General features: G+C 34.3%; 1 protein-coding gene across 5 annotated transcripts in view; it reads left to right on the top strand.

Annotated features, from left to right (window-relative positions):
- Window positions 1-16,252, top strand: part of ASCC3 (activating signal cointegrator 1 complex subunit 3) — a 418,508-nt gene that overhangs the window by 9,103 nt on the left and 393,153 nt on the right. For 2 of the 5 annotated variants that reach the window (XM_010389420.2, XM_030928567.1), the window contains exons 2-3: window positions 4,116-4,246; window positions 6,867-7,017. In XM_010389420.2, the coding sequence (XP_010387722.1) occupies window positions 4,157-4,246; window positions 6,867-7,017 (241 nt within the window). In that variant the 5' untranslated portion in view covers window positions 4,116-4,156. Of the gene's footprint in view, window positions 1-1,063; window positions 1,191-4,115; window positions 4,247-6,866; window positions 7,018-11,862; window positions 14,721-16,252 lie in introns of those variants that run through there. The other 3 variants (XM_010389422.2, XM_010389421.2, XM_030928568.1) reach the window with 3 other exon arrangements.

Below are 16,252 nucleotides of genomic sequence, written 5' to 3' on the forward strand. Positions count from 1 at the left end.
CTTACTTCCTCTCTATGGATGACATGTACAATGTACATACATACTCTGTACAATTCTTGGGAGAACTGAGAAAAAGTCAAGTCACTTTCATTAAGAGACTTGTATTCTCTTACAGACCCCAGTTGAGAAAGGCTGGTAGAAACCAGGCTGTGCACTGAATTCAGGCCATGGATTTCTGTCACCCAGGCTGAGTGCGGTGGCACGATCATGGCTCACGGCAGCCTTGACCTTCCAGGCTCAAGCAATTCTCCCACCTCAGCCTCCTGAGTAGCTGGGACTACAGACGCATGCCACTTGCCTGGCTTTTAAAAATTTTTTTGTAGAGTTGGAGGTCTCACTATGTTAACCAGGCTGGTCTCAAACTCCTGGCCTCAAGCGATCCAGCCGGCTTGATTTCCTGGCTGGATTTCTTAATAGATGAATTTCTTCCTTGGCCATTATTGGCTTGAGACAAAATTAAATGGTGATTTAAGAATAAAAGACATTGGCTGGGCACGGTGGCTCACACCTGTAATCCCAGCACTTTAGGAGGTCGAGGCGGGTGGATCACGAGGTCAGGAGTTTGAAGCCAGCCTGACCAACATGGAAGCCCTATCTCTGCTAAAAATACCAAAATTAGCCAGGTGTGGTAGCGCATGCCTGTAATCCCAGCTACTCGGGAGGCTGAGGCAGGAGAATTGCTTGAATCTGGGAGGTGGATGTTGCAGTAAGCCGAGATCACGCCACTTCACTCCAGCCTTGGCGACAAAGTGAGACTCCGTCTCAAAAGAAAAAGCAAAAGAATAAAAGACATCATCTCTAAGACAGTGGTTCTCAACTACGATCCTTGACCTGCTGCATCATCTACAAACTTGTTGGAAATGTAAATTCTCAAACCTCATCTCGGTGCCATCTGATCTGCTGAATTGGAATATTGGGGTGAAGGGAGTAAGGTGGTAGGGCTCAGCGAGTTTGTTTTTCAAGAAGCCCTCCAGGTAGTTTCACTATATAATAAAGTTTGAGAATCTCTGCTCTGTGCTGTCCACTGACTCTTGCTTTCATTTTTTTCTTCCACATGCTCCAGGAAGTATGTTATCTAGTGTGAGAAAAATCCAGATGTGATTCCCTGAATCATCTTATTTCCATGCTCTCCTGAATTCACTCCTAGCAGGTAGTTGAAATCTGAAGTCAGCTAACTTGGAAGTTTATTTGTAAGTTGTATCATTTGACTTCTCTGTGTAAAATTTTCCAGTGTGATGTAGAGAGTCCAACTGTTTTTTCCCCAGCTGCCTCATACCAGTTCTTTACTGATCTGTAGTGCAATCATGTTTGTTTTTAATACCTCATTTTTTTATTTTTGATTTGTAATCTTAACTATTTTGCTCAAAGAATGTGACCTCTTATCAGGGATCAGTAAACAGATTTGGTCACCCTGAGCCCCAGAATGGGTTTTACACTTCTAAAGTGTCATTTTTTAAAAAAGGAAAGAATATATGGCAGAGACTGCATGTGGCTTGCTAAACCTAATTTTTTTTTGTTTGTTTTTTTGAGACGTATTCTCACTCTGTCACCCTGGCTGGAGTGCACTGGCGCCATCTCGGCTCTCTGCTACCTCTGCCTCCCAGGTTCAGGTGATTCTCATGTGTCAGCCTCCTGAGTAGCTGGGATTACAGGCATCTGCCACCACACCTGACTAATTTTTGTATTTTTATAGAGATGGGGTTTTGCCACGTTGGCCAGGTTAGTCTTAAACTCCTGACCTCAGCTGATCTGCCCGCCTTGGCGTCCTAAAGTAGGGGGATTAGGCATGAGACACCACACCCGGCCTAAACCTAAATTTTTTACTACTCTCTTTTTGCATAAAAGTTTAGTAACTTCTGACTTATATGACACTTATTCTTTGTAATTTGTTGAGACTTGCTTTATGGCTGAGTATACATAGACGATTTTTGAAACTGTTCAAGTGTACTTCAGAAGAATATGCATTTTTAAAAATCATATTCAGGTTTCCGTATTTGTTCATTAAATCAGACTTAGTAATTGTACTCTTCAGGTTCTCTATATCTTTATTGATTTTTTATTTTGGAGGGAAGGTTGGCTTGACTTGTCAATAATTGAGGTCTTTAAACTTTTACTTTGATGTTTGACTTGTCACTTTCTCCTTGAGGTCTATTTGTTTTATTTTGAGACTATCCTAGCAGTGCATACAAATTCAGAACTTTTAAGTCTTCTTAGTGAGCTTTATCTTATTATGTAGTTTTTTTTTTTTAATTCCTCGCGAACACCTGTTGTTTTGAAGCCAATTTTGTCTGATCTGATATTTTTGATATAGCCACCAGCTACGTTTGGTTATTTGCAGGAAGATCTTATCCTATCCCTTAACTTTCAGCCTTTCGTTTCCTATGTTTTCGGTGTAGCTCTAGTGTTTTACTTCTTTGTTGTTTTGCAGTTCATCCTGTCAGTCTTTTGAGAGGTAAGTTTAATTTGTATTTATTATGATTATTGACATATTTCCATTTGTTTTTATTTATCCTGCATTATTTGTACTTAGTCTGTTTGTGACAGCATGCGTGGGTTATTGCTTCAAGTCTCTTCCAGGTTATCACTTTTATTTTTAGCTATTGTTTAACCCATCTGTTGATTGTTTTAAAATTTAACAAGTATATATTTTTATTTCTAAAAGTTACATTTTCAAATCATCCTACTTGTATTTTATTATTCATTATTTAAAAAATTCTATTATAGTTGTTATAGATAAGTATTTTGTATCTGATTATTCTAATATATAGGTCGGAGATTTTTCCAAGTATTACCCTTTTTGATAACTTCAGGAATACGGTAATCAAGAGGAATAGCAGGAGCAGAGAATAGTCTGAGACATTCTGTCTTCCCTTTCCCAGTTCTTTCCTTCCCACAGTGGACATTTTGGCATAGATAATTCTTAGTTGTTGGGGAACTGTCCTCGGTATTGTATGTTTAGTAGCATCATTGGCCTCTATCCACTAGAAACCAGTAGTCCCCTTCCACCTGCCTGATAGTTGTGACAACCAAAATATCTAAAATATTGCCAGATGTCCCATGTGGGGCAAAATCTTTCCTAGCTGGGATGTTTTAAAGACTTAATAGCTTATGTGACATTCTTCAGGGAGCCATGCCTTATAAATCTGTAGATAGTAGTTGTGTTATAATAAGCAATCTTAAACTAGTACAGTCCTCCAAGAGTCTTGCATAGATCACGACTCTCCTAATAGTAAATATTATTAATCCTTTTACCTAGAAATTTAGTTATCAGCCTGTTAAGGAGGAGATTAGACCAGGCCATCTGAATTCTCTCTTTCCCTGTATGTTCTTCCCCCTCATCAGCTGTTTTCTTTTCTGGCTTGTTGTTGAGTCTATTACCATTTTTGCCTTTTCTTCATTTGTCTTCCATTTATTCATTAACAGATAATTATTGAGTACCAAAAATATTCTGGTTCTGTTTTCTGTTTGCTGGGGAGATTAGTAAAATTAAGAGGTCTTTCTGTCATGAAGCTTACTTTTTGTGGGGTGAAACAACACATGCATTAGTAAATAAACAAAGTGTCAAATATTACTTAATGCTATAAAAAGAATTAAAATTTTGGGCTTTGATAGACAGTGACTGAGTCACCTTTTTTAGATGGGGTGGTCAGGAAAGGCTCCATCTTAGGAGGCATCTTTTAAGCCAAGAGTTCAGTGTGAAGCCAGCTATAGCAACATCAAGGGAAACCATTCCAAGCAGAGGAAACCACTGGAAAGTGGTGTAATTTGAAATCAGTGAGTATAAAACAAAATTAGGGAAAAAGATGAATAAGTGGTTTCATCTCTTTCAATATTATTGGCAGTAGTAATATAGTATTTGAGGCCTGTACTTAGGAATCTACAGAACCCAGTTTTGAGGAAATGTTTGTTTCTTTTTCCTTTCTGCAACCATAGCTAATGCTTTATAAAAACAAACAAAAAAACTTCACGATAGTCAGGAGAATTTTTCAACGTTGATTACAATTGCTTTTTAACTATTTTTTTTTCTTTTTTTTTCTGGTACAAGCTAATTTGTTGAGTTTGATTACCTCTGCCACCTTTTCTGAACAGATAAATATCATCTTGTTTCGTTTCAGTTTCAGGTTTCTTCTTGTATGGATCACTGATTGAATAATAGATGGCTTTACCTCGTCTCACAGGAGCCTTGCGTTCCTTTTCAAATGTCACCAAGCAGGATAATTATAATGAAGAAGTGGCTGACTTAAAGGTAGATTTGTTAAAGGTAGAAATGTTGAACATTATTATAAATAGACTATGGACAACTATTTGACATTCTTTTTCTCTATTCTATGTGTTTAACATGGAAGTTTTATCTTGTTTGGTGTAAGACAAAGATGGAGAATGTGTATGCTGCTGTTTCCTGTGGGAATACTTACGTTTAGCACCTTAAACCATATTGACAAGGGGAATAATCAGAACTATGATAATTGAATCCTTTGTTAATTTTTCTTTTGTTCAGCTCCCTACTACAGTTATGTTTGTAACTTAATCCTGTAATTTACCTCTGGATTATCTGAGTAAGTTTTTAGGTCTCTGGTAAAATTCTTATCAAATGAACAAAAGCAGTGTCTGTACCTTATGAGGAATATGAATATTAATCTCTTGAACTCAGAGGTTGATCTCATTATAATGACTTGTCATTATAACTGGTAAGAAAGGCATTTAAGACGTAAGAAACATTGTTAATTTAAAAGCTACTTTATGACTAAAACTTCAGAAATACATTTTAGTAAGAAACAAAAATTAAATGTACATGGACTGCTTTGACATTTATAGTAAAGACTGACCCCTGCTTTAGTAATTATGGTATGGAAAATTTCCTTATATGAGTTAATTTTATAATAAATAATGCTAATGTTACCCTTCCTACAAATATAGGTAGATCTCACTAGGTCAGAAATGGGCAATTATTACTTTGGAAGATCATTTTTGTTTTATCGAAGGAACTTCTTCAGTCTCTTTCCTGTATAGGTTCAATGACTACATTTTCTGAATCGCAAATTAGGGCATGAGGTTTAGCAAGTAATTTCTTCTGATGGATAAACTTATATAAGTCTTATAAAGGTATAAAATAAATTACATATGTAATTACAAGTTTAATATTATGGAAAAATTAAAAGTATATGTTATCAAGACTTCCAGAAAATTCTAGACATGTACTTCTAAGATACTTAAAGGAAAGATTCTTAGAACTGTCTCTGAATGTGGTATATTAGTTTGCACAGAATAACAAAATTAGGTGTTACAAAATTAGGTGATAACAAAATTAGGAATAACAGATTAGGTGGCTTAAACAACAAAGATTTATTTTCTCATAGTTCTGGAGCTAGAAGTCCAAGATCAAGGTGTTGGCAGACTTGGTTTCTTCTGAGGCTTCTCTGTGTGGCTTGCAGTTAAGGCAGCCTTCCTGCTGTGTCCTCACATGATTTGTCCTCTGCACAAGCATAGCTAGATACAAGATCTATCAGATAATTAAGTCCCATCCTAATGGCTTTATTTTAACTTAATCAGATAATGATACATGTTATGGAGAAAATGTTATGAATGGTTATAACATAAAGAGTGGGTAACAAATTATTGGCATGAAGACCTCATTAAGGAAGTAATGTTTTAGCTGAGTTTAAAATGACAAAAAGGGATCTACCATCATTAAGATTAGAACAGAGTATTCCCAACACAGAAAGCAGCATGTGCAAAGACCCAAATCAGGTACTAGCTTGCTAGGTTTGAGGAAGTTGAAGACAGACATATGTTTGACACAGTAATGATGAACTTCATTTTAATATAACTTTTTATGTCAGAAGCTGTTCAATGTATACAAAAGTAAAGAGACAAATAAGATAAACCTTAATGTGCTTATGACCCCATTGTAACAACTTAATTCATTTTATGGCCAGTCTTATTTCATCTCTACCTTTGCCCATTCTCCTCTCCCTAAACTCAGAATGACTAGTCTCATTTGAAATTAAAAAATGGAGGCAGGGAAGTAATGGTGAATTATGCATTTTCATCATTCTAACCAGTAATAAAATTATTGCTTTCTACCTGACCCACTACTTTTTCATTTGGTTTGAAAGCTTCATGAGTTTTCTCTGTGGATCAGAGCCAGAGGTCTGAAAGAAAATTTTTATTGTGTTCTGTGGTCAGTTCTTGAGAATGGAAAGATCTGTAGTCTCAAATATACAAAAGCCTCAGAAGAACCCAAACCTGCCAACACCTTGATCTTGAACTTGTAGCTCCAGAACTGTGAGAAAATAAATTTCTCTTGTTTAAGTCACCTAATAGAAAAGAGTGTGTATAGAAAAGAATCTTCCAAATGCCTCACCTGGTCTAGGATCATGGTTAAGAAAGTAATGCTGACTTGAATATATTTGACCCTATCATGGGAGTCTAATTTTCTATAAATGCGTTTCATTAAAAAGCATGACATAAAGCTCTGATTTATATACAGTATAGTCTAAGCTGTATTAAAAGCAAGCAATTAGAAAAATGGCAAGACGTGTGATGTTATCAATAACAATAATAATATTATCTGGATGTTGAACTTTTTACTTTGCTGTATGAAGTGATTTTGTGAGTATGCAGTGTAATTAAAATTGTAAAAAGAAGCTTTTATTAAACATATATTTTAAACAAATGAGAATCTATGAAAACCCATTTAAGGAAAATTGTTTTGTGAGTAGTCAGTTTGGATGTGAATAGATACAACTTTGAATTCTTGTGGGTAGTACCAAGTTGTATAATGTAATGCAAAATATATGTAATCAGTGTTGGAGTTGAGAAGAACTTTAAGCAGTATTTTTCTGCATTATGATCTCTTATTTCAGATAAAACGATCTAAACTTCATGAACAAGTTTTAGATTTGGGCCTGACATGGAAGAAGATAATAAAATTTTTGAATGAAAAACTGGAGAAGAGTAAAATGCAAAGTATAAATGAAGACTTAAAAGATATATTACATGCTGCAAAACAGATAGGTATAGTTTTCTTTTTTCTTTTTTTTTTTTTTAAAGAGAACCAGTAAGGTTCAAAAACAGATTCCTTGTACGCAACATACTATATAAAGGAAAGCTAAAATTTCCTGGCGTAAGTATTCATAATTATGAAAGACAATCCTGGCCGGGCGCATTGGCTCATGCGTGTAACCCCAGCACCTTGGGAGGTCGAGGCAGGCAGATTACTTGAGTTCAGGAGTCTGAGACCAGCCTGGGCAACATGGCAAAACCCTGTCTCTACTAAAAATACAAATAAAATAAACTAGCTGGGTGTGGTGGTGCGCACTTGTAGTCCCAGCTACTCTGGAGGCCAATGTGGGAAAATTACCTGAGCCTGGGAGGTTGAGGCTGTGGTAAGCCAAGATCGCGCCACTGCACTTCAGTCTGGGCAACTCGAGTGAGACCCTGTCTCGAACAGAAAAAAAAAGACAGTCCTTATCTATCAACGAGCTTAGGATAGAGAGTGACAGGCTGGGGATAGGCAGAAGTAAATTAGTAATTATAATACTATCAAGCATGAAGGATTTGTAGGAATTCAGGGTTTGAAAACCACTATCTTGATTAAAATAAGGATAAAGTAAATTAAAATTTTAATGTAGCTCTAAGGCAGCTTAAAAGCCGTGTAGCTCAGTTTTTTATTATAGATGCCCACCTAGTACTCAGTGAATAACAGCACTTAAACTATACTTTGACTGCTTCACTTCCCTTCCCAGACTAATATTCTTATCAATTGATTATATTTGAAGGAAAATGTAATTTGAAATTATAATATTGTATACTAACTCAGGTTACTTTCCCAAGGTTAAAAATCAAACTAAATGAAACAAATGACTGGAAAAACCCCTGTGTTTGTACATTGAAATTCATCATATTCCAAATTCTGATAACTAAAAAGCATAATTAATACTACTATAGTTCTAGATTTTCCAAATTTAGCAGGTTTATAACTATAAAATGTCCAGATTCCTATTCTGATCTTACATGATCTGGTCTCCCCCTCTCTCTCTGACCTCACTTCATTCTTGCCTTCATTACTGTGTCAAACACATTTCTGCCTTCAGCTTCCTCAAACCTACCAAGCTAGTACCTGATTTGGGTCTTCGCACACGCTGCTCTCTGTGTTGGGAATACTCTGTTCTAATCTTAATGATGGTAGATCCCTTTTTGTCATTTTAAACTCAGCTAAAAAATTACTTCCTTAATGAGGTCTTCACGCCAATAAGTTGTTACCCAATCACTCTTTATCTTATAACCATTCATAACATTTTCTCCATAACATGTATCATTATCTGACATTTTACTTGTTTATTGTCACTCTGATGTAAGTTTCATGAGAATAGGATCTTATTCTTCTTGTTAAACTCTGCATCTCCAGTGCTTATACTAGAACCCAGGATATTTTAGGGTCTTAATAAAAACTCATTTGTTAAATAAATGAAAAAAAATGTTCTCAGGTGATTCCTTGGTGGGGAGAGAATTTGGATCTTTACCTTACCATATGCTTGCTGGTTGGCAATTTTATTCCATATACCAGCTCTGGATTGTGTTTCTGTTACATCTCATAGACTTGAAAACTTTCTTATGGTCATCAAATCTATAAATTTTTTTTTTTTCAAATATGTAAACTTTTAAAAATATGTCATTTAAATATCATTGGTCTGTAACCTAGTATGATATTTAATTGAATGTCCTCATTGTTTTAAGTTGTGAAAGTATAAAATGTCTCATGGTTGTGCAGTTAGATTTTTAGAAGTTCAAGGACATTAGTAAAAATTGAGTTTGCTTAAGCCTAGGGGCAATATAGCACACTTTGATGAGATTTGTAATAGCATTTGGCATAGATTTAGACTTTATATTTTAAGAATACAGAGGCAGGTTGTTTGAAAAATAGTGGCGAAAATGCAGTCTTCCACATCACCTTGACTAGGGTCTTAACCCTCCTGGTCTTCATCACATCTTCATTTGTAACATGTTGAGGCCACCAGAATCTGACTAAAGTACTTTTCAAAAACTATACAGAGTGTCCTTCCTCTTGTTTAGTTCTATTATAAAAATGCCTCAGAATACTGAGCAAAAATGTAATGATGTATTGAGCTTATTCAGTACCATGACTAAGTTATTTCTTTACCTAAATGATGTGGAATTTAAGATTTAAAAAATGAAAACCCTTTAGATTGCTTTCTCTGGATATGTCTGGCCACAAGTTAGAAAACATTGTTTTAAATACCAGTCATTAAATATAATTCTGGGGATTGTACCTGTGGTGAAGTAAATACTTGATTCATACTTAGGGACTGATCACCTGGCCTGTGTGCTTAATGGATTATTTTGAGATTAATGTCTCAAAATAATATTTATCAGACAAATAAAATCTTAAGTTGGATGTAGGCAAATTCTAAATGTATTATACCCATTTTTAAATGCTATGCTTAAGTTGAATAACTATTAGCTTTAGTGAAACTTCCCTTCTGGATGAAAATGCTGATACTGGAAATGTAATTAAAGCTACCAGCTTTGAAAGGATTAGTCTCATGTGGAAAATGTCCCTGTCATTTCTCTTATATTTATCTTCTAGCATAGATAATTTTGGTATAATTGTATTAAAAAGGTTAAGCAAGAGAATAAAGAAAAAATATTTCACTTGAATATAATATTATGAGACAAGGCTATGCATATTGTTTAATCTGGACAATTGACATTAAGCTGGAGGAAATATCAGAGGACATCTTGTCTAATGCCTTCATTTTGTATGTGAAGAAACAGGGCCCATTAAAGTTAAGTGAATCCTGTGGTTTGTATGTCTTGAAAGCAGGCCTAGATCTAAATTCTGAAATAGGAATATGATAGAAATCCTAGATTTCTACCTTTTCTTTCCTTGTAGTTAGAGGTCATGTCCTAGTAAGCCTACGTTTCAACTCTTCTTAAATTTACTCTGTATATTTACCATTGCCCCATTTCAGCCTTTTACCACCACATGTCTGAACTACTTCAGTAATCATTTGCTTTAGCCTTCCTTTCTCATCCACCTTCTTCACTGTCACTAGACTGATCTTTGTCAAAGGCAAAGCTCATTTTTACTCCCAGCTTACCTTTTAGATGAGATTCTTTAGAATGATACATAAAACTCCTTTATGAGTTGACACGATTTACTTTTTTATCTCTTTGCCATTGGATCACATGCAACCTTTATGCCAACATATGCAGTGTTTACTGTCTGAATTTCCTGAACAGGACATAATGCTTTTCCTCTCTCTTTTATGTGTTAAAATAACTTTCCCCATTGTGTTCTATTATACATACTTTTTTAGAGTACTTGTTGTTTCATAATTATTTTCCTGTCTTCTCCCTTCACAGCAGTGAAGTCTCTGATAGACTGTGAATGCTTTAATGAAACAGGTATTACAGGAGTCACAGCATCTTTCTACTCCATTGCCTAATATGCTGCAAGGGATCCAGTAGATGTTGAATAAACAAATGAAGTATTAAGAATCCAACTCAAGGTTCTCTGTGGTCTTCACTACCTGTAATGCTGATGATGTCTTACAAGTGGCAGTTTCTTTTTTGTTATTTTTAAGTATTCCTCCTATCACTCCCAAGCCCACAATTTACATGTGTATATTCCCATACCTTTTTACAGTTTGATTCTTCCCTTAAGATTATTTTAATAATAAAATTTAGTTTTATGGAGAAAATATATAAATTATTTAAAAATAGTATTCTTCGTCCTTAATCTTAGTGTATTTAAATACTCATTGTAGGCATAGCTGTCTCCTTCTTGAATGTTGAAGAATATAGTCTATATTCTGTTGGCAATGAAACTTTTTCAGTATATTTTATGTGCTCTAAGTGTAAACATTTTTTAAAATAAAGAAGTCAAGATTGAGACTAGTAATCAAAATGCATTATTTATTAGGCATACATCTGTTACTTAAGAATTTAAATTATTTCATGAGGCTAGTAAGATTTGCACAGTGTAGACAGAAACTAAGATGGGGGCCAAGAGTAGTGGACAAGTGAGGAGAAAGACCCTACCATTCCCTAATCAACTCTCTTAACTGTCTAACTGAATATCTCTTAAAAGAGCCAGAACAGAATATTTGAACTTGTCCCAGAGTGCATTGATCTAATGATTTTACTATAGTGTGGATACAAATCAAGACTCAACCAGAACTGAACTAGTTTATTTCACTATTCAACTTATTTTGTCTTACAAAGACCTATTTGTTTTGCTTTTTCTAATTTATAAGTCCCTATTTGTATGAGTTTTGACTTTTTTTATGCATCTAACCTTTAATAACTTCATCTTTAAGAAAAGTATGAATCAAAAAAGGTTGGACAGGAGTGGCTTATAAAGTATGGTTTAGGGCATTTGTAAATCCATTGTAGTTTGTGAGTTATCAAGGAAGTAAGATTTTGCTGTTAAAAAAGAAGGAATCAAAATCTAGTGTGGAAAGCCCTTTGTAAAGTAATGACTGGAATAGGAAGTATAAAAAGATATTAGCAGAACCTGCAATTTTGTCTATGGACATAATGGTAGACATTTAGAATTATAAAGTTCTGTTAAAGGGATATAGCAGTGTTTGTGACAGTTATTTTGAAAATTGCCGATTGCAAAATAGTTCAAAGAGTTTTGCTTCCCACAGAGTGGCAGACAGGGTAATGTGGAACAACCCTCTACAGAGAATACCTAGAAAAACTGCAAAATACAAAGTTTGTTTTACTGTATCAGAGAAGTTACCAGGGCAGTGAAGATTTTTGGGGCCAAGATGTGGAAGCAGAAGCTAACCCAGAAAATATGATCCTGGCATTTGGGCTACTTTTTCCTAGAAATGAATTGTTCATTCCAGAAGAGGAGGCTGGATGGAAAAGAGGAGGATGAGAAGATGAGCAGAGCTTCTGACAGATTCAGAGGACTAAGATGACAAAAATGACTAAAATGGACAAAAGAGGAAATAGAAAATCTGAATATATGACTATTAAATGAATTTAATCTGTAATTAAAAACCTTAACTACAAAGAAATCTATATACTGTGATGGCTTTAATGGAGAATGTCATAATGTCATTTAGAAAGGTCTGAGAGTACTATTGTAGATAAAAAGAGGTTAAAGGCATATAACAATCAAAATGTAATGTATGATCCTTGATTGACTCTTGAATCAGAAAAAAATTACATATTTTTGGGGCCATTGGAGAAATCTGAATATAGGCTGGACGTCATTAGGTAATATTAGATCTCAGGTGTGATAATGTTGTGGCTATGTAAGAGGATATCCTAAATTTCAGGAGAAGCATACCGTAGTATATATAGTGAAATCTCATGAAGATTAAAATGTACTGTCAAATGTGTCAGCAAAAGAAATACACATGATGTGTGTGTGATCAAATGTTTACAATGAGTGGATTAATAAATATGAGAAGATAGGGTGATTTGCTGTTGGTTTAAAAATTACGTGATTATTCAGTAGAGAAAAAGCATTTTATGAATATCTAACATTACTTATGATAAAAATTCTCAACAAACTAGGAACAGAAGGAGATTTTGTTAATCTGATAAGCAGTAGCTATAAAACACTTAGAACAAACATACTTAATAGTACAAAGTTAGAAGCTTCTCTAAGGTACGGAATTAGACACAAATGCCTATTACCACTTCTGTTTCTCACCATATTAAAAATCCTTGCTAACATAATATGGCAAGAAAAAGTAAAGGCATAAAGACTGGAAGAAAAAAAAAACTTTCCATTTTTTCACATGACCGTACCTGTAGAAAATGAATTTAACAAGGTTAATATAAAAATCAATTTTATTTCTACTTACTAGAAGCACATTAAAATTACATTTATCTTTATGTAAATACATTTTACCTTAAATTTTATAGATTTTAATTTATTTTCCATTTACAAAAGTATGAAATAGGAATACATTTTACAAAAAATAAGCAACACTTCTTCATGGAAAACTAAAATATTACTGAGAGAATTTAAAAAAGATCTAAATAAACAGAGGGATATACCAAGGATTGGAAGACTCACTGTTATAATGATATATTTTTTACCTAAATTGATCTATAGATTCAATGCTATCCCGAGCACAGTCTTATGTTTGAGGGTGTGTGTGTGTGTGTGTGTGTGTATGTGTGGAAATTTACAAGGTAATATGAAAGTTATATGGAAATTCAAAGGCAAAGAGCAGCCTGGTTAACTGTGAAAAATAAAGAGGGAAAACTTACTCTAGTAGATATTAAAACTTATTATAAAGATAAGTAGACAGTGTAGTGTTGGTCCAAGAATAGGCAAATGGACTAGTATGACAGAATATAGCCCAGAAACAAACCTACAGATAGAAGTATACTTGATTTATAATGAAGGCCAAACAATAGTGAGACAAGGCTATTTTTTCAGTATATGGTGCTGGGTCAACTGCATAGATGAAAAAAAGTATCTATTTTAAAAATAATTTTAAACAGCCTACAGAATTAAGCATGACACACAAAACAATACATCTCCTAAAAGATGTAAAAGAGTATCTTCATGATCTTGGTATGTGCCAAAATTTATCAAATAGAGAACAAAAAGTACAAAGGGAATGATTAAGGTGGACTGTAGTAAAATTAATGCCTTCTATTTATTAAGAGTAAAAAGGCAAAACACAGAGTGGGAGAATATAGCTTCAAGATATATAACCAAAAAGAGAGCTTGTATCCAGATTAAATATGAGCTCCTACAAATCAATAATGAAAGGACAGCTAATCCTATAAAAACATGAGTAAGAGCTTTGAACAAGGACTGCACAGGAGATAATTGGCCAGTAAACATGAAAAAGGCTTCAGCTTCATTGGTAGTCAAGGAGATGCCACTACATGCCCATTAGAATGGTTAAAATGAAAAAGACTGACGTACTTATTGTTAGGATCAAGAATGTGAAACAAGAATTTTCGTTCACTGCTGCTAGAGTTCACAGTTGGTACAACCACTTTGCGTAACTGTTTGACAGTGTCTACCATTACCTACTATGATTGGATAAGTGATATTTTAAATCTTAGAACATCAGTGTCCAATAAAAATGCTTGTACATACGTGTATATCAAAAATATGTGCATTCATGGCAACATTATTTGTGATAGCCTTAATGTAGAAACAACCCAGTTCATTGTTAAAAAGCTTAAGTTGTTGTATGTAGACTACCTTATAGCAATTACAGGTTACAACTATGTATAACATTATAAGTGAATCTTATAATGTTGACAAAAGAAGCCATACAATACATATTGTGATTCCATTAATATAAAATTGAAAACTAGGCATGACAGTCTCTGGTTTTAGAAGTCAGGATAGTGGGTACTCTTGAGGAAGGAGGTAGTGACTAGGAGTGAATGTGAGGGAGGTTTCTGGGTAGCTGATAATGTTCTGATTCTTGAAGTAGTTAACCAGATTACACAGGTGTGTTCATTTTTTTGATAATTCTTTGAGCTGTATGTGTACTGTATATTGTTATAGTCAATAGAATTACTATGCTTTATATATTACATAAATTAAAAATGAAATATTTCAGATTGATAAGTGACATGCTTGTGTACTTATTTAGCTTGAGGTTTGGCTATCATGGTGACAACTCCTATGTACCATGCTCAGGCCCTGGTTAACCAGTATCATAAATATAATAAATTGGTGTTTTTCATTCTCATGCCTATTTTTATATTTGTGTTACATATTTATACATCCATAAATATATGTATTAGGAATATATTCAGCTCAAATATCAAAACCTATTGTAGTGATAAAGACACCAAGTGGGTTAATTTGTTTCATCTGACAAGATGTAGGTCAGCAGCTTGATAATGGTAGGGCTCAAGTCTGTGCTAATGATTTGGCCTTTTCACATTTGTTGCCTTTTATTCACCAAATAATCTGCTCCACATCTAGGCATTATATCTGTGTACTTGATGCAACTATATTTCTTGTACTGTCTTTATTTGCTTTTCAGTTTCCTAACTTTTTTATAGTTTGGGATAATTACAAAGTATCAGTTAATATATGTGGTACAAATTCAGTTCTGTCAGTTACTAGTGGGTAGCTAGTTAATCACTACACCTCTTTTCTCTTCTATAATATGATGATAACAGTTCTTACCCTTTGTAGTTGTTGTGATGTTAAGTACTAGTATAAAGTGCCTAGGGTTAATCTGATAAGTGGCTGTCAATGAATAATTTTATTATAACTTAGATGTGCTAATAACCATTAGTAAACAAATAGTTCCTTCTATGGGTTAAATGTTATGACAGATGTAATGTGTCCAGTGATTTACTGGTTCAAAGGGCAGGAAACTGCTTAGGTAAGTCAGGAAACAATTCATAGAGAAGGTAACACTGGACAGCATTATATTGTGTTTTGAATGTTTCAAAGACAGAGGTGTTATATTTATGTCCATTTTACAAGAGAAATTTTTAAAAAGCTGGATAACTATAAAAATCAAGAGGACTTTGCAAATGTATCAGCTGTGTAAATAGGCAATTCAGATTACCTGGGAATATAGCTAAACAATTGTAAACAGAATGGATGCTGGCTGGGTACAGTGGCTTATGCCTGTAATCCCAGAATTTTGGGAGGCCAAGGCGGGTGGATCGCTTGAACTCAGGAGTTTGAGACTAGCCTAGTCAACATGGTGAAACCCCATCTCTACAAAATATACATAAACAATTAGCCAGGCATGGTAGTGCATGTCTGTAGTCCCAGCTACTCAGGAGGCTGAGTTTGGAGGATGACTTGAGTCCAGGAGGCAGAGTCCAGGAGGTAGAGGCTGGAGTGAGCCAAGATCATGCCTCTGCACTCCAGACTGGGTGACAGTCAGACCCTATCTCCAAAAAAGAAATAAAAGTTCTTGACAATTTGCTTTAGTTTATTAGTAGATTATTTTTCATTAACAAATTATGATTCTTTAAATATAAGAAAATTTAAAACTGCATTCCTTAGTAGAGGCATTTTAAAAGGGATACTTTTAAATAGTATTATGAGTATAATATTACTAAGCATCTGATATATGGATACAATACTAAAGTGTATACTTTAATCTTTTTTGTTTTTCCTTCGATGTTAAAAAAGTCTAAAATGGCAGTTAAATCTCAGTGAGCTATGTGATTTGTTTTAATTTCCTTAGTGATACTCAAAATGATGGTTTTATTATAGGAAGCTTTTATATGAAGTCTAATTCAGACTTTT

The sequence above is a fragment of the Rhinopithecus roxellana genome, chromosome 4 (assembly GCF_007565055.1).
Source record: "Rhinopithecus roxellana isolate Shanxi Qingling chromosome 4, ASM756505v1, whole genome shotgun sequence".
In the NCBI taxonomy this organism is placed as follows: Eukaryota; Metazoa; Chordata; class Mammalia; order Primates; family Cercopithecidae; genus Rhinopithecus; species Rhinopithecus roxellana.